The sequence below is a fragment of the Lepisosteus platostomus genome, chromosome 9 (genome assembly GCF_059453375.1).
Source record: "Lepisosteus platostomus isolate fLepPlt1 chromosome 9, fLepPlt1.hap1, whole genome shotgun sequence".
Lineage (NCBI taxonomy): Eukaryota > Metazoa > Chordata > Actinopteri > Semionotiformes > Lepisosteidae > Lepisosteus > Lepisosteus platostomus.
The window spans coordinates 46,933,350-46,952,602 of NC_142619.1; the positions used below are offsets into that span (position 1 = coordinate 46,933,350).

Genomic DNA, 19,253 nt, shown 5'->3' on the forward strand with positions numbered 1-19,253 from the left:
ACTGAGCGCCCCCCTACATATATTAAGTATATGTGAGAATATGGACTAGAAAAATGCATTTCTCCTCCCCCTTGTTTCTCCTTCATCATTATTACACAATCTATATCCATTGTACAGCTTGTGGAATCTCACAGAACAGACAGATATGCAGATTATTATAGCAAGAACGAGAATGATCTTAACTTCACCAAGAGCAAGGACTGAACTTTTGAACTTTGGGCAAACAGCAATTAACAGAAATTATTGATTTCATTAATCTCTAATGAATATGCATTAGCAATAATACAAGACAGTACTGTCATTCTTAATTAGAAAATAAAAAACCTGTTTCATGACAGGGTCATCTATAAAGATCAAAAATTAATAATGTCTGGCTTCCTTATGACATCCTTGTACAAATGCACTGCACAATGTACACTGGTTACCAACTGCAGGTGTTCTACTACTTAAATTAACACTGTGAATTTTTTCTCACGGCATTTAATTTATATTGAGTAAATGTTACTTAGGGTAAATGCTGGGATCTACCATTTGGTGTGAAATGAAGTTGTCTTTGGCTCAGGTGGAGACTACAGAAATGAAATATTAAATAAAGCTTACCTGTCTGTAACTCATGTAGTGTGATGTCACAGTGGTGAAAACTATTTGTGCCCCAATACCATCCATATACAACCTTCTGTACTGTATAATGTCTACATATGTTTGTAGTTTTGGTGCTTGTAAACAACAATTTAGAATGGAATCTGGGTTCATTCAGTGTCTCTGATTTCTTCCCGAGCTTCTTCATTAGCAAGGATCAAACTACTCGAGTACTAAGCTTTAAACTCACTTTGATTGATTTGATTGAACTATGATTGAACACCATTACCTTTAGGGAGCTTTCATTCACACTTATCAAAGAGATTGTGGAGATATTACACTAGTAAACCTACAACAAACCTCAGTTAATTAATAAAACGAACTTGTTGTAGGAACGCTATAGCAAGAGCAATTTCCTTCTGCTAATGCTTCCTTTTTTGAATACATCTAGTTTTTGTTTAAGAATGTTAGAATTCTCACAATGAAAAAGTTGATTTAAATAATGCTATAGTACAGTTTTTCAGTGTACCAGTTATTTGATCTTTTAAGTTATGTTATTATGTTTCTCTATAAAAAATAAGTAATTTTAAATCAACTATATACTAGGTCTTTGTAAATTTTTCTTAATTGCAGCTTTTGTTGTATATAAATGTGTTATTTTTTGGTGAACAATAAATGGTCATTGTGCTTATGCTTCCATGATTGTTACTCCCTTGCATGAAGTGAAATGCACCAGTAGTTTCCTTGAAGAGCCATCTCTTAGGCATAATCTTTCATCTTCAGTTATACCTCGTCTCCGACGACATTTTAATCCAGCGCAGAGCCTCAAGGTTTTGCTAGATATGATTCTCAATAAATTGTATTTCAAAAAAGCACCTGTCCAAATAGGGCTTAAACAAGAAGAAGCAAACCAAGGCAAATGGACTGAAAATCATGACAATAACCATGAGAGACACTGAATTCACTTGCATAACATCATCATAATCAATTTCTTATTAACATCCATGAAAAGATTACTATTTTCAAACTGTTAGAATATAAATAATATATTTATACTATATATATATACATATTATGTATGTGTTTTGAGTTAAATTACAGATTTTACATAATATTCAAATGTTTTTGTGATCATTTTGATGAACTGATCACTCATGACTGACCGATACATCTGTATCAAATCTAATTGTTGCAATACATCAGTTTAGTGGAGAAAGAGCAGATTGGGCACTATGATGAGGTAATTCAACTTGTTGAACATCAAGAAGTAAATAAGTAAATAAGAAGTACAAAAAAGAAATCAATATGCCCTGCTTATCGAGAGAGCTTCTTGTCATCAATATGTTGGAGGTAGGACTATGTCTGCACATACCTTGGAAATACAGTCAGCCAATGACAGGCCATGATCTGGGAGACCATGAGTCAGTACCCCTCACCAAGATTAACAGGGAGGTCCAAGTCTATCCAAGTGCAGTGGTCTGGACAGGCAAGAAGAGCCCAGCTTCTACTTATCTCCACATGTAGAGACTGATGGCAACCTCACTGTACAGCTCTACAGTGATCACGTTCTGGGACCTCTCTTTCCGAGCATGTGGGCTCATCCTGACACAACATCACTCCAGCAGGACAACCCGCATCGACAAGCTGCTCGTGTAACAACGATGAGAGAGAGCTGCTTGTGTAACAACAGATGAGATGAGAACGTGACTCTTATGCCTTGGATTCTCTGCTTACTAGACTTGAGGCCCACAAAACATTTGTGGGATGAGCTTTGGACATGTGCAGTAGCATCTGGTACTCAGAGAGTGAGCAGATAACAGAGACTTCAGGAATGTAATAGAAATATAACAGAATTCCTACAGATGGCAACTGCTACTTTGTGCAAAGCACTCATCGCAGACATACAGCTTCAATGAAATGCTTCAATAAAACATCAATACCCTGAATAAAATAGTTTTCCTGATAAAAACTATGTGAAAATGTTATCAACTATAAGTGTAACTGTTTTTAATGTGCAACATATGATAAATTAAACATTCCCAAAAATAAGACCCTTAACTTTTGTATTATTTTCATTGGTAAAAACCCAGCATGTTCATGAACCCCTACACTTCTTCTAAATTGTGCTTTATAAGGTTTCTAAACAATGGCTTAAGAGTGATACTCATCATATAATGTGTTGTTGTGCTTGACTGTTTGAATATGAAAACATGAAATGTTTGGAGTGTTTGTTGACCGTTTTAGTTTTGGACTCCAATACACCAGCAAATTTCTGCCTTGCTATTGTAATCAAAATCCTGTCTTGCACAGGTAAGTTATTAAACACTGTAAGACAGTTCTGAGATGATTCTCACTGATCTGTGTCTCAACAGATTTTTTTTGTTCTCCAAACAACAAGCATTCATCCACAGGTACATTGTTACTCGTAATATTGAAAATCATCACTATTTATGAATTCCTGTTGCAGAACTGAAATTTAACATCTTGCACTTTCACTGTTTCATCAAAATATTGACCCTGTGGTCTTTTTCTCCTATTTCTTTTGCATCGTTTTGTAATTGATCTAGACGAGAAAGTAGGGGCTGCACCTGTTGACAGAGGTTGAAAGCCTGCTCTCTTTGTTCCTGAAAGGTTATGACAGCCACGTGACTTGAATACATATGTCCAATCTTGCCTGTGAACTTATACATTTTACTTATTAAATTTGTATGTTTTAATATTCCTATATCCATCTGTAGCAAACATTTAAACTTCTGATTTTAAAAGCATACTAAACTATATTTCTTGACTATAAATATGAACTACTATTTTTACTGTTACATTCCTTCTTTATTTCTAATACCCTTTCTCATATTAGAATAGTGTTTAATGTGTTTATGTTCATAATGAACATATTCTTTTCCATGCTAAAATCAGTAGCTCTAATTTGAGCAGTCATTAAACTTGTATTCTCAGTACCCTTCAAACCAATTGACAGTATGACCATAATCTACAAATCATTTGAGCTATTCGGTCCTACCACATGTAGTATCAAGTGCCATACATACTCTCCATAGCAGCAAGATCCCTATGCCTGTAAAAATAAATATTGACTATTTTCAAAAAAGTACCATGTAAAACAATCCTAATTCTTACCGGTAAGTGCATATTTTCAATATTGTAGCTAACGAGATCTGCCAGCACCTAAATATAACTTAACCGATTTGGATGGCATTGGTAATAAAGCTGTAGGAATGATTATTTCAAAGTCCTTTCAGAGAAAATGAATCAAGCATTAACAAGCATATAAAAATGGATACTGCTGCTCCACTGTTCAATTACTTCTGTTAGTAAGCACCACACAGACAGTAACACATCACACAAAAGGAACTATGGGGGCCTGTGTGATTATTGGGACTGTTGCAGGAATGAATCAGCCGTCATAATGCGAGTCTATGCTTGCAGCAAATGAGAAGGAAATCTTTATCTTGCGTTTCCTAGAGCAGCAGGAATTCAGGCAGAGCTTGGCCTGACCAGGTCTCGTGCAGCCCCAGGGCTATAGTGCCTCTAGTGTGAGAGACCAGCCGCAGTTGGAGGAACTTGTACAGTTCCCTGTTCAAGGACACTGTTCTGCAGTACAACTGGGACACATTTTTATAGCATCTGCTTTAAATGTCCCTGAAGAGAAAAATCTTCTAATAGGAAAGTTTCAAACTAGGTCTCAAACACAACATAAACGGTCAATCAATTTTTAGCATGCGATGAGGAGTCATTTGTAAGTGTTTGAATGTATAACACAGATCATTTATCAGTTCATCAGTATATTTTTTAATTGTATTTACCTTTCCCTGATCTCCAAATTTCTTAGGGGCTTGGTATTAAACTTTGCATTATCTCATGTAATGGACATAACCCAATTTGAAGTGAACAACAATTCTGAATAGATTTTACCCACATGTACATTAATCATTAATTTAATTATTAAGGATCAAAATGGAGTAATTTATTTTAAAATTCTCTATTTCCATTGTGTACTGGACAAAATATCTAATGGCATTAACTTTTTTCTTACCAGCTTTACTTGAATGGAACTGTGGTCTCACATTTAAAAAAGAAAATTACTACAGAAAACAACCTCATCAGCTAAAAGCCTGAAAAACAAGGTACAGAGAATCCCAGTGGGCGTGAAAGGATAGTTGAACTCCTTGTCTTACTAATGGCTTTCGCACAGCGTGGTTGAAACAATGACTAACTCGGGACTCTCACAAAATAAAAATGTGCACCGAGAAAAAAATGACATTGTAGGTGTCAGATTTCCTGCAACTGACTGCAAAGAGAAAGCAAGCATTTAGTTCAGAGGGATGGTGTGGGCTGTCACTTTCAGGGTCAGCCTGCTCTCAGCCACCGCATGCCCAAGGAGACAAACCATACATCTGGAACACACAGAAATTTACATGCACATGTACCGAACCTGAGGTACTATCAGTCCCGAGAGAGCTAGAGTTAAGCTCCAAGTCTCCTTTCTCCTAGTGTCAAAGCACTTAATGTCATTAAAGTGGCAGACAGCGTGGCAGACAGCGTGACAGAGTTCACCATAAGTGAAAGCAACAGCAGATGACTGATTTGATCAGGCATAATGGGAGTGGAGAACTGCAGTCCGTGACAATACAAAGGCTAGATGAGTGTTCATTTTGTCTATCTGTACCCAGAGATTCAGGCTGACCAGCTCCTAAAACACATTGTTAGAATATGCTGATCTTAAAACCTTTTGGGTACCAAGAAAGAGCTCCCTAAGCAGAGCAAGATGAAAACTGAAAAGGCTGTCCTACTTAAAATATTTCATTTCAAATATGTATGAAATATCATCTGAAACGTCAAGAAGCAGGTCATTGTCTTACCAAACCTTCTAACAGAACTGTTTACCCAACCTTCTGTCAGCCAGATGTAAAAGAGCAAACAAATAATATATAGTTATAACACAGATAAAAGTTTAGGGATGTAAACATAATGAATAATACAGCTCAACAATTCTAACCTTTTAAATGTTCGCTCTTTTTTTGTATTGTTGACTCAAGCACAGCCAAGCACTTTGGACTCAAAGGTGAAAGCACACATTTGCACCTGAAATTATGATTTTATGGAACTAAATCAGGACAACACATGTATATCCCAACAAGCGTTAATGCAATATATTGAAAATCTTGTGGATTCAATGTTCTGTCCTTCTGTAATGTAGGAAAAGAGGTTTAAAGGGGATCAGTGCATTGCCCACTGAGGTCAAGTGTCCAGACGGTGTGAATTTATATAGACAATAATCAGGACTTATTTAGAAACTATGTTGGAAGATAAACAGAGTACAGGAAGACAAGCCAGAGAGTCCAAGAGAATAAAGTTGGCTTAAAGCTCTGAAATTAGCCTTTCGTGCATCCAGTGACTGACAGACTATAGCAGCTGAGTCATTAGCATCCACAGCAACTGTCTCTGCCCATTAGTCTAAGCTGTGTCAGTGAAAGCAGCAATGTGGGGGAGCTACAGGTTATGTAAAAACAGAATTAAAGAAGAAACAATGTTGTGTCAATCACTTACTTGAGCATTTTTTTTGTGAAAGATAAGACAGGTAATGCCATCATCTGATTTTCAATAGCTTAAAACACTGCTTCAACTAATTAAGCTTGTACCCAAAATATTTAATGCAGCTGGACATTGCTGAACTGAAAACGGTGCTTCTTTCGATATGACACAAGGCGCGACTGTAAACTGAGAAGTGTTTAATTATTATTATTACTGCTTCAACTACACTGCTGAATTCTGCCGAAGCAAAAAAAAAAAATCAACTCTTAGCACAAATTGAGAGGCAAGCAAGACATTTCAAGAACTTCCTTGAAAAGTAAAAACTTTGTCACAAACGATGCTTTCATTAGTGGCCACAATCCCTTCTGTTTAACAAAGAAAAAAATATATGATTTCCCTAGCTTGCACGTAAACACTTCTCAGTTTACAGTCGCGCCTTGTGTCATATCGAAAGAAGCACCGTTTTCAGTTCAGCAATGTCCAGCTGCATTAAATATTTTGGGTACAAGCTTAATGATGTTGAAATTAATTTCTGAGATACCGATAAAGGTATGCGACTCAAAGCAAATTTGGATGCTGACATCTACCAACATCATCATAAAAGATGTTTCCCCAATGTAAGTGCAGTTACAAATAATGTTATTGTCACCTGCTGTTTGTATGAGGAAATGGTTGATTCGGAAGGGCTTAGAAGAGGTTGCTGCTGACGCCCAATCGCTTTAACCTTTTTGGAGATTTTCATGCTCAGCCCATCTTGATGCAGACATGAAAGAGATGTAAAGCAAATAGGAAGTAATCTAATGAAGGTGTGGCTGTTGGAAGTCATGTATGACCTGTGACTTGGTTATCAGATTGCTTATCTGACATTGATTATCACAAACCCATTGTGATGAGTGCTTTTCTGTCCAGTGGTTGTAAACTATTTTATGTACAAGGGCACACCTAATGAAGGCTCCACAGCCGAAACGTTGTGTTTTTTCTCTCTTCTTTTTTTCAGCATGGAATAAACCTATTACTTGTTCCTTTGCAGCCTACGCATGCTGACGCAGCTACCCACCTAAAATATATACAATATGTCCATCCATCTGTCCATTTCCTAACTACATTATCCAATACAGATTTGTGGGGGAGCAGCAGAGCACTGCCATTGAAACTGATGCTGATAGGTTTGAGAACTGTGTAAATATAAGTAAGAGGATGTTTTATTCACTGTTATATTTCCTCACTGGGCTTCAGGAGACGCTTCTAACAAACTTCAAACATAAAAAGACCAAAGATCAAAAGAACAAATTACTTTAAAAAAGATAAAGTTAAACAAAAAAAAAAATGTATTATTCAGGGGTGAAGGACCTGGCATTTTCAAAGGTATAACAGGAATCCCACATCACACACTAATACACTCACTACATATACATGCTGCACATTCACGTGGTTTCCCATAGCTGTATAAATCAAATATCCTGCCCTGGCCAAACAAGTGCAGGAAATCCAACAAAATGTTCCTGTCTTCTCTACTAATGTGGTCGTCTCGCTAGTGATGCTGACGATTGCAATTGCAATTGCAATTGCAATTATCAGCATCAAAATGCAATTGTTTAAAATTAGTAGGATCGTTGGCCATGTATTTTGGTACAGAGATTTACTAAAACACCTGAGCTTGTGCTCCTGAGGCTTCTCACTGATTTTCCTTTAAAGAATATGGTTTTTGATGTGAAATTGAAAGAGGTAACAATTCAACGAATATCTCAAAAATAATCCCATTTTTCACATGATAAATAATGTCTGCAACCAAGCATTTTTCATGAGAAAAAAAAGCAGACAAGCATGGCGTGCACATGCAAATCAGTAGCAAAGTAGTACTGATTTATTCATTAGTATGCATGTTGTAAATGTGTAGTATTTTTTTCATTAGTACACATGTTATAACTATGTAACATTTAAGAAGACATTGAGAAAGCATAAATTCATAAAAGCATCTCTGTCCCACGATCACAATTTCACAAATTGACAAGTTTAAGGTATCTTCACATAATTATGCCAGAACAAGACAGGAGAACAAGGGTCACACATCTACATAACTGATTTCAGATATAGGTGCAACAGCAGAATGCACCTGTGTTGATCACTGATGGCAACCTACCAGGAATGGAATGTAGGGACAACTTACTCGGACCAGTCATTGCTCTTGGCATGCACGTTCATAGCCCAGGTCTTGTGGGACATGTGGGACTGCTGCAGACAGCCCCTTTCACTCTGTAGTAGATATCCTACATACTCCTAGACCTGTACATGGAACTGCTCAACATCTGGAATCACATTCCATGGGTATTGCACATCAGTATGATGGCCCCTATGGGGCACAGATATTTTAAAGGTAGTAGTACTTCCTGACTTGCATTTACACACCACCTTTATGTGAAGTTAGGAGGATCAAGACAAAGAGCCTGAAGTCATGGATGTTAGAGATGTATACGCTGTTTCACAAAAGCTTCACCCGTCATTTACCTATATATATATAGAATTAAACGAAAACAGAAAAACATACATATCAGGATAATGCACGACATATCGTGGTCTTAACACATCATGTCTTAAATTGTGTCTGTGGAAGTCTCCAGGCTCAAAGATTAAAATGAAACTGCTAAAATGTTGTAATTGTCTACACTGAGAATTTACATGTTCCCTAAGGCTCTCGGTAAAAGATTTATGTTGCTTTCAATTTGTAAAAATGTATTTTAAAAATGTAGTCAGATTAATTCTTTTTCTGTGATGTATAAAATATACATTCAGCCAATATTACTTTGTCATTCTCGGCATCTGTTGTAAGGAAGATAGATTTTGACTGTAGATGGTTATGAACTGTTCAGGATTTGCACTTACAAGGTCATGGTCCTGTTTGATGCTCTCATGGCACTGTGACACATAAAAACTGTTTCATTAGTAGTTTGTAGAATCAGAGGTGACTTTTATTTGATACTTCTTCTTTTTCCTTGATGAAACTAGTTAATTTTAGAGGTGGCATTTCCACTACTTTCCACGGGGAAATATAAAAAAACAAAATCTTAGGATGACTGAGACCCAACATTTCCCATTTTCATTAGTGCACAGATTTCACAAGTAAGCAAAAACAGCTACAATTGAACAGACTTTGCGCAGTAGATAATAATATGTACACTAGTGCATGTTGAGCAAACAACAGCTCATGTGTGACCCAACAGAAACAGGAATGCTGGCATCACAAAATGTTGATAAAACAGACCACAGATTCAAAGGAAGTTAAATTATTCACAACTGCTACAGTATAAACTGCTATTCTGTGTGAAATATTGTCTCTGAGTGAAGTCCTCTGTGATATACAAGATGGATTTACACATTAGAGACAGTACTAGAAATAGTTTAGACAGTTTCTAAATGCATGTGTCTGGACTTAAGACTTAAGCTGAAGCATGCTACTGAATGTCTCCTGGTTCCACTCATCCTATGACTCTATTAATGGAAAGGTAATCAGATTATAGGATGACATTTAATAATACGTATTTGAAAATGCTTCTTTGTATGTCATGGAATTACAGTGCTTGAGGTGCTGTGTTAGTAATATTATTAAAACTGTGGCTTTAGGCCAGTATACTAATTACTATACATCTTTAATTTGAAATCGGCTCTTTTTGTGCAGCCTTGTCAGTTCATTTCTTGTAAACCATAGAAATTTAGATTTTCTCTCAACCAATTACCACAGCTTGCCAAAGCAGTAAATGCCAAGTCTATCCATAATTTATAAATATCATACATCTATAGTTAATAAAACCATCTACTATTCTTATTGTATTAAGAAGTACAAAACATGAGAGTAATCAGAGCACTCAAAACCAAACAAGCTAAATGGACCAAATGGCCTCATGCCTATAACCTTCCTTACGTTTTTACTACACTGTAATCAAGCAGATGAGAAGACTGCACAGGGAAACTTAGCAGACGATTTACAGCTCTATAAAGAACTCCATTTAGAGCTGAATTGAAACAGAAGACTATCTGATCCCCCTATTGATGGAGGGCTTCTGGGACGGATAAGCTCCGTCTCTTCCCCTAATGAACACCGAGCTTTTGCACAGATCAGGCAGATTAGTCCATCCCCATAATCCATCTGAAAAGCCTGAAAGCCAGGAAAGAATGGCAGGATTTTAACTGCCAAGTGCAGTGCAACAGATACCATGATGCACTCAGAAGCCTAATTCATCTTTCGTTTGCTTATGTTTTTTCTCATTACTATTGTGTGGTTAACCATTCACTACAGACAATACTCTTCTCTGCGGTTCTTCTCTGCAGCATGTTTAAAGGTCACATTTGATCTGCAAGTAATGCTTTTACTTAGAGTCATGCCAATGTGTACTTATTATCACACAGAAACATGTTGGAGCAGTCAGAGGTACCTTATGTGCTAACTGCTTGAGGCGCTGCCAGGCCTGTCTTTGTAAGCTTCAGTTATAATCAGTCAGAACAGACCCCTAAACATCATATGTTGCCTTTACCTGTGATGTAAGATTTGTGATTCACAAGTCTGTGATGTAACAGTTTGAAGTGCTCTATAATGCTATAACTGTTAAAGAACCCTTCTACATTAATCACCAGGAAAAATGTTCTAACCTTCTTATTATTTTTAATGTATAATTTAAGTACACATTTTTATTTTGACATATGCGTAAAGGTGTTTTGCCATTATCTCCCCAAAAGATCCACATGATGCAGAATTATTCTTGGGTATAATATAATAGCCACAGTACCATTAGTAATAATGAGATTTATGAACGTCTCCGTATTTCAGCAGGGCTCAGACCAAGCTGGCCCTGCAGGACATCTTCAGTCCTGGCCAGCTGTAGAGTTTGCCCTAGAACAGCTGGATATCCAATGTCACATTTTTTTATTACGTTAGCACTGCAACTCTTTTACTGTAATTAACAGAAATTAACTCAAGAGACAGACTCACTTCCTGGAATTTCACTGTTCAAAAGGTGTGCAATTGCCTCGGAGTATAAAGAGCATAATGCATTTAAAAACAGTGTCTCAAATTCTCAGCTTAATAGCCAAGTGAAGATTTTTTTGCATCGAATAAAGATACAACTGAATTTTTACTATTCTTTCTATACAAATCAATATGAAAATGACCCTAGGAAAATGAAGTGATTGGTCTTTAAAATAGGACAAGACAGGATGTTAAATTGCTCAGCCATAAATTGCTCAGCCAAAATTCATTTACTGTACATGCTCTCCACTGTTTCTTGCATTTCATAAAGATCTTAAAGTCAATTTTATGCACGTACTTAATTCCCAATTTCATTTTCACCAGATGAAGATAATTCATTGTTGGTAACTCGATAAGGGCAAACGAAGAGTGATGAGGTAACCAGAAAGCGGAGCAATTTCAAAATTCTTTCACAAATGTGCAAAATCACCTCTGAGGTGGACAAACAAATGACGCTTTCTCCTTTGAAGTTGAAGGAATACCCAACAGTAATGACCTTACAGATTCAGACATGTCAGGTGACTTTGTTCTACAGATCTAGTGTATATGATGGCCTCCCAGCTTGGTTTGCCACAACCACGTTGGAGAGAGTGTGGTAACAGACATGCAGGACATTCCCATACACAGTATATTGGCACAGTATATTGGATCCAAGAAACCGATCTTAGGAACTGGGAAGAACTGTGGTCTCTGATTCAAGATATACTGTTTTATGTTTAGAAATTCTAAAATCTTCTGTATCTGGGTAATCTGCCTGATGAGGTTGAGGGAAGAGATCAAATACTTGCTTAAAGCATTTTTGGCAGCAAGCAAGAAAGCTATAACATGTAAATGATTACACGGAGATCCCCCAACCAAAGAAAACTGGATTGTTATTATTTCAGAGATTTACGAAATGAAAAAAATTAACCTATCAGTTAAGACTCCAGAAGGAGGTATTTGAGAGATATTGGGAGAGGTGGATTATTTATATTACATAATAATAATGATTTTATGTTTCTGGAAGCTTGTTCTTTTTTACTCCACCTTCCATTCTCCCCAGCAGTACGACCCCTGTCAAAATGGAAAAGAATGCTAACTAACAGACTTTATACTCATTTATATTGTGATACTTGATGTTTTGAGATGACTGTCAACTTTTTTCAAATGTATTTTTATTAGCTTTATATGCTCATAAAAAACAATAAAACATAAGTAACAAACTCTGGTTCCTACTCATGACTAAACAACTTAGAAGAATAGTCTGAAGTTCAGGAAAGAGCTTTCAGTCTGGAATGGCATTGTGAAGTCTCAGATTTACAGACTCTCCTCACAAGGACCATCTTGGGAAATGTCCCCCATACTGAAACAAATCATTCTGATTTGGTGACAGCCTTTCACTACTGGAAAATGTCACCTCAATCTTCACTACTATTTAACAAAAAACTGGCAAATATCAAAGTCTGAATTTTGAATTTAAATACAGAGAACTCACTTGACCTCTCTTTAGAATACATTTTAGGCACAATACAGATTAAAACCTTTAGCTCTGATATAATTTTCAATTACATGTTTTTTTTTATATTTTAATCTGTTGTGTGGTTTTAATATCATCAAAATCGCTTTCATATATCCTTACCGAGAAGGAGTAGATCAAGGTCAAAATGTCTCTCTCAACTAAACCGTGAAAATTAATTTGTTAAAAACTGAATAAGTCTCATGTAAAAAAGAATACTGTACATTTGTTTCAGGTACACGGTTTCCTCCGTTGTAGCTATAGAAATAAGCAAAAAATGGTTAGGTTATCAAATACTGTACCACGGATTAGAACAGCTTGGGAAATACATGTCTTTTGTTTTCCCATCGAACCCTAACCTAAATAACTGAGGTCTTGTAGACGTCAGTATATATTGTGGAAAGGCAAAAATACTCCATAAGTCTTTGGCACTTATGTCTGAAAGCAATGGCTACAGTCTGAGCAGCAAATGATATGAGGGCATGAAAATAGGCATGTTTACACAAGACCTTACAGCCGTCTGTCAAGAGATAAACCCACCATAGAGTAAGACTGGTACTGCGTAATTACTCGGTATGATTGGATTTTCTGGCATTATGTCAAAAAGATATCATATTCATTCTTTACTATTAGCCATATACAAAATGTTAACTTAGTTAATAATAGTAAACATCATGTGAGAACTGTCTACGTCCATCTATGAGACTATAAATTCAACAGGCAGACCTATGTAACTTACTTATCACTTACGTACAGTAAGTACAACCAGGGACCAAATGTCCAATACTGAGCTTCTTTATTGGCACCACAGTGACATGCAAATATTTATGATTCATATATCAGTTAATGGGATTGCAGTTATCAAACACATGCCAGCTATAAAACAATTAATAATACCTACTACGCAGTAGTTGTTTTTTAATCACAACTACCCATAAATCAGCAAAACAAACGTTCAGCATCCATCCTGCACAGATATTCATTTACCCACATTTGTCCATTTGTCTTTGTGCCATAACAGCTTATTTTATTAAGCAGTATTTGTCCTTTTTCTAGAAATTAGTATACTTATTTCTCACATAAAACACATCCGAAGTTGACGGCCTTTGACACAGTGTAACCCATTTTGCCTGTGAAATTACTCAATTTATTTTACAACCATTAAATGGGTAGAGTTGGCTTTGAATTTCAATTTTGACACGATCGACATGAACTGGCTTCAGTTACAATTGGATCTAGTCTATGTGGCATTCAGATTTTTAGTTTGGGAAGGTACTTAAGTATTTAGTCCATCGTAGGACTAAGGAGAAAAGCACAAAATAGAGTCACAAATCAAACATATCCAGAATATCTCCTGAAAATGGGAGGAAACTGAAGCATCCAGAGAAAAAAACACACAGACATTAGGTGAACATGTAAACTCTACACAGACAGACAGTCCAAGCCAGGACCCCACAGCTTCAAGGCAGCCACACTCACTGCTTGCCACAATGATAAAATGTATTACTGCGATCTGAGAATCTCAAGGAGGTTTCCGTTTAACTCATTTAGACATCTAGTGTGGGAGTTGTTGTTTTTTTCATGTTAACAAAAGATTTTTCCAACAATCGAATAAACCCTCGTGATTTTGAGATGCTACTGTAAGCACGATGGCACAAGAGCCTTTGAAATTCTACACTTAATCCTTTTTTATCACCGAGCACGAGGCATGGTGTCTTTGCAGATGGCACTGTTAAAAGTTTAGCCAAGCATGTTTTGGGTAAACATAAGGCAAAGAGATCTTCACAACAAAGCCTGGAAGTAAACAGGAGAATGAAAGCCGTGTTGACAAAATAACGATTTTAAACTTACACTACTCTAAAATGTACTTCCCTTTAAAGGGAAACTGCCGTCCAAATTTCTGAGCTCGGTTATTAAATCTCGGTAACAAAATAAATTCACTGACAGTATTGCACAGTTTTACTAATTCCGAATTAAGCATAAAATCGTGAACTGTGTGAAAGTACTCTATGGTCGCCCTTGCTGTCACAAACTGTGAAACCAAGAGTTTGCATGGATTGCAACATGAAGCCACCCTTCCTGCTCACTAGTCACTGTAATGACTAATGTAATGCGATGTTAAAGTGAATAAGTACAGGTTGTGCCGCAGATCCCAGAAATGTTCCAACATGATCTGCATGCAGAGTTAACAGATAGTGTTTGTCGGCAAAACCATCTCAAACTCGAGAGTAATATTTCTATTGGATTAAAACAGACGTATTCACAAGCCTGCTTGTCTACAGTGTAATAGGGCCGTTTCACATCACTGGACGTTTTGTTAGCTTGCTCTGAATCGCAGGCAATGACAGCAATAAGGCGCTCCTCATACCTGAATTTCATCCACTATGTGATGTAAATTTAAGGTTTGAAACATTACTGTGTACGTTTTACTTTTGTTTCAATTTGAAATGCACTCATCGGTTCCGATGACTACAAAAATAGTGTTGTAGTTACCCTTTAAATAACACAATCACAGATCTTTAGTATTCTTCTAGGAGTAAAATCATTTCTTTAACAAATATTTCACATTCAAACCCATTTAAAATGGAAAATATAGCATGTTCAGAAATAATTACAGACGTAATGGAAGAGGGCATAATGGTTGACCTTTTTTTAATATTAAAAGAAACATTACTTAAGGGATTGTAAATTGACCAGACCTATCTTATTTCAACTGGTTTCATTTTTGCATTGAAAGATAAAAACTTTCACAGCGATCTACTATGACTGCTAAAAAGTATTACAAGTTAATCATTTAGCTTTCTACCGAAATCAAAAGAACCAATGCAAAGAGTGGTTTCAAAACATGAAACCCCCAAAAGAACAGAAACTTAAGAAATCAGATGCATTTTAAATGGGATTTGTAGTATTTTCATTCATTATATTAAGCAGATTTGGAAAGGTTAAAACTGCCATCTGCTTTTTGTAGCAGCTACCATAAAGTAGAGGAACCAGGGTTATTTTTCTTGAATTGGCACACGAAATTAAGCTTGTATGCTCCCAGACTACATATTAGGATTCCCTTTTCATTGGCTCCATGAATCAGGACAACCGAGTTAGGTCCAACAAAGCTACAGTATTTCCAATCAATTTAGAAACAGCATGTGCTCTGAACTATAGCCTTATATTAAACAGAGAAAAATAAAGTTTCAGTATTAGTAAGTGGGTTTACTGTGACCTTTTCACAGATACACCCAAAGATATCACGCACATGCTCGATGCAGTACATTACCAATGACAGGCTGAGCTTTGGTACAGCCTTGATGCCAAGACGTCTTTCAGATTTGTGTTGAGCTGGGAGCTCCGTTACCTTCCCTCTTGAAGAATCTGGATGCAATGGGCAGAATTACTGGTACTTTACTGGCGACTGGTGATTACCATCCACTGACCTTAATCACACTGCACTCCACAGAGCAGTGACATAAATTTGACATAAAGTTATATATAAATATGGCAAAACCCTGGGTTAACTGATAATGTGACACAATAATAAATATGGCTATAAACACTCAGATCAGATCAGGACAAATAACTTTGGCAGCTAACGATTCAAGGACCTCTTAATGGGACAGGGAGGCTTAGTTAGCCAACTTTACCCGGATTCTCTCATCCCTTGCACACAAGTGACTTAGGGCTCCGACTGAGAGAGTTAGATGGACTTATGTCAGCAAGACTGCCTGTGAATTGCTGCACAACCTGGATCCCCAGGCATTGCTAGAATTCTGTGATTATCAGTATGATTTGTAAGACCCCTGCGTATATTCTACGCGTTACATAGATCTGCTTCTATTCTAATGTCAGATCTAAGACATGATGTCTTAGTTCTGACACTGGCCATATGGGCTTGCTGTGTGAGAGGAGGTGCATGGTTTGGCAGTGGACATGAGTCACGATGGTTATCAAATTGATCATCCGCAGTACATCAATCTTTCCTGACGGCCGAAGAAACGTAATTAAAAGGCAATATTTCAAAATGGGCTGAGAAAAGGGTGATGAGATGCACTATGCAGCCTAATGTTTGGATTCAACACCAGAGAATTGGATTTCAAAGGGCAGAACTATAATAATAAACATGGGGAATGTAAGGAAAATCTAAACAAGAGATGCTCCCAGGGGCTTTTCCCCTGTCCTCTAATCTGAGGCTGTTAATCTCAGAATGTTCGAGATTCGTTTGTCCTCCTGCCAATACGCTTCAATTCAGCCAAGAAGAATTCAATTACACTGCCAGAGGGGGGAAAAAACGAGAAATCACTACCTTTCCCTTTATGGATATGAATATCTACAGCACACTGTAACAATACCAAGGGGAAAAGCGTCTCTGCCGGTCTGTGGAGACTATAAGGATTTTATAACTAATCTGTACTGGTGCCTCAAAGGAATCTTATAATGGCCAGAAATTGCACTCTTTAAATTTGTCTAAAGCGTTTGGCCAAGGACCATTAATAATGAAACACTCAGATCAGATCAGGACAAATACACAAGGACACGCAACAACGTCACTTGCTCTAGATTTCCTAGAATATAACGATGTATTATAATGGTAACGAAACGTGTTTTATTTTCATACTGTACACTAAGATGTAAGTTAAACTAATTTTGTAATACGAATAATTTTAAACTGAAAGATCACCTAAACACATGTGGAAACACTCTTCAGGTACAGTAACTCCAAACCACCACCGGCTAAGTTTTGAATGTAAAACCCTGGGTTAACTGATTATGTGACAATAATAAATATGGCTATAAATACCGCTTAAACTCATCACTAGCCTAAATGTTCAAAGACGATATACAATAATTTTTAAAAAGAATCAGCGCAATATCGTAAAACTGCTTTAAAAAAATAGTAAATGATAATGTTTTCTAATCTAGATCGTTCGGTTTTGCTGAAAAAAATATTTGTGATTCGAAGCGTGACATTAATACCAAACCTTCTCTCTGCCCTCAGAAAAATGAATTACGGTTGCCTGCGGCTTATAAATCACATGTTTGATTCATAAATAAAATACAGGGATTGAAGCATTTGATCTTACCGGTGATCTCACAGGGTCTAACGTGCACAAATTGCAAAGATCTAGAGCTACGTTGTAAAAATCCAACGCAAATGCCCCATATTTTATTGTTTCTTACAAATGGGGGAAGTGCTGAGAGAATATCAGAAATTCACGCTGAACTGAAGATACATAGCTTTCCGCTACAGCTTTCTGTGTTTCTGATACAAAACACGGAAAAGAATTTTACGATATTCGGGTCACTAAAAATGTCAACTTCAGAGAGGGTTTCAAAGAATCGTTTGCAAATGGTAAAAAGTTTGATCATTCGGAAACGGTAGGAGCTTTGAAGCATAACTTTTTTTTTGTTTGTTTTACGGAGCACAACCATGTACAATTTAAAAGTTACTCACGTTCCAAGGATTTCTTTGAACTCGAACAGCTTCTTGATGTCATCCACTTGCTTTTTCCACGACTCCTTACCGGACTCTCCGTTCTCCCGAGCCATCGTGCAAATTGAGAAAACAAGTGGATTTTTACAGACCCGAGTGGATTAGGCGGCTTCCACAAACTTCACGTTGTGACTTCCTGCTCTCACTGGCAAACACGCGTTCAAAGATACAATTTTTTTCTACTGTTTTCCTTTTCGATAAGTCGCCGCCCTTTATTTAACTTGGTCTCTTTTCTCCCCCCACCCCCCCTCTCACGCACTGATGTTTCGGTTTTGCACGCCGTGTAACTGGTTGGCTTTCTTCTGGCTGTTGAACCTCTTAAGGTTAAAATTTTGTTTGGCCGCCGTAAATGTTGGTGGGCAGAGGCGTGTTTTCTTCGTTTTCTGCTGCCGTTATCTTGTCAGCCAGAGTTCTCACAGTTCAGAAAACCTGTAAACGCTCGTAGAGGTCTTTCATCAAAATGCTTATTGTCGGGAAATATATTTTTATTGAACCATTCTGACTGTGCCATCGGTTGTTATGGCAATGCGAGGAGGATGCTGCTCTGCGCTCTGGCTGTCGGCGTTGCGCTTGTGTGTGCATCCGTGTGTGCCTGAATGACTAGAGATAATTCGCATTGCACCAAAACCGGGCTCACGTCAAAGACGAGGGGTTGTACTACAGGGGGAGTCTTTTGCAGCAGGTTGTTCTGAATTAAATAGCGAACGATTAGGAAACAAATTGGTTTTCACGTGAAGTGCAGCAAACGAGACTGTCGAGTGGGCTCAGTTAATGCTCAAGACGACTTCCACTCCGCACGGCGCTCTCGTTTCGATAATGGTAAAATGTGATAGACTTACTGTACTGTATATACGACATACCGTACAGTACCTTGGCCTCAAAGCGACTAACTTGGGTCTCTTTCTCCAACTTTGGAACGAGTGAGGTCTTTAAAAATATTTTGAAAATAAATGTGAAAAGCAATTAAAAGACGAAGTGGAATTGTAAGAATGACTATTTTCACATATTTCCAGAAAACAGTTGTTTGATGTGGGAGCTAATGACTGGATTCAGACCGCTGATTACCAGTGACGACCACAAATTCACTCTGATTCATGCTCATATCATGGTAGCTATTTCTACAATTAGGC

At 37.2% G+C, this 19,253-nt stretch overlaps 1 protein-coding gene across 3 annotated transcripts in view; it reads right to left on the reverse strand.

Annotated features, from left to right (window-relative positions):
• camk1da (calcium/calmodulin-dependent protein kinase 1Da) overlaps positions 1 to 19,035 on the reverse strand; it is a 141,298-nt gene extending 122,263 nt beyond the window's left edge. Inside the window, exons 1-2 of one of the 3 annotated variants that reach the window (XM_088645298.1) lie at positions 18,085 to 19,030; positions 15,913 to 16,007 (exon numbers count right to left, since the gene is read on the reverse strand). Coding sequence is in view for 2 of the 3 variants with exons in the window: in XM_088645297.1 (XP_088501423.1) it covers positions 18,085 to 18,179 (95 nt within the window). In the remaining variant the exon portion in view is untranslated. Of the gene's footprint in view, positions 1 to 15,912; positions 16,008 to 18,084 lie in introns of all 3 variants that reach the window. The other 2 variants (XM_088645297.1, XM_088645296.1) reach the window with 2 other exon arrangements.
• Positions 19,036 to 19,253: the final 218 nt, after the last annotated feature.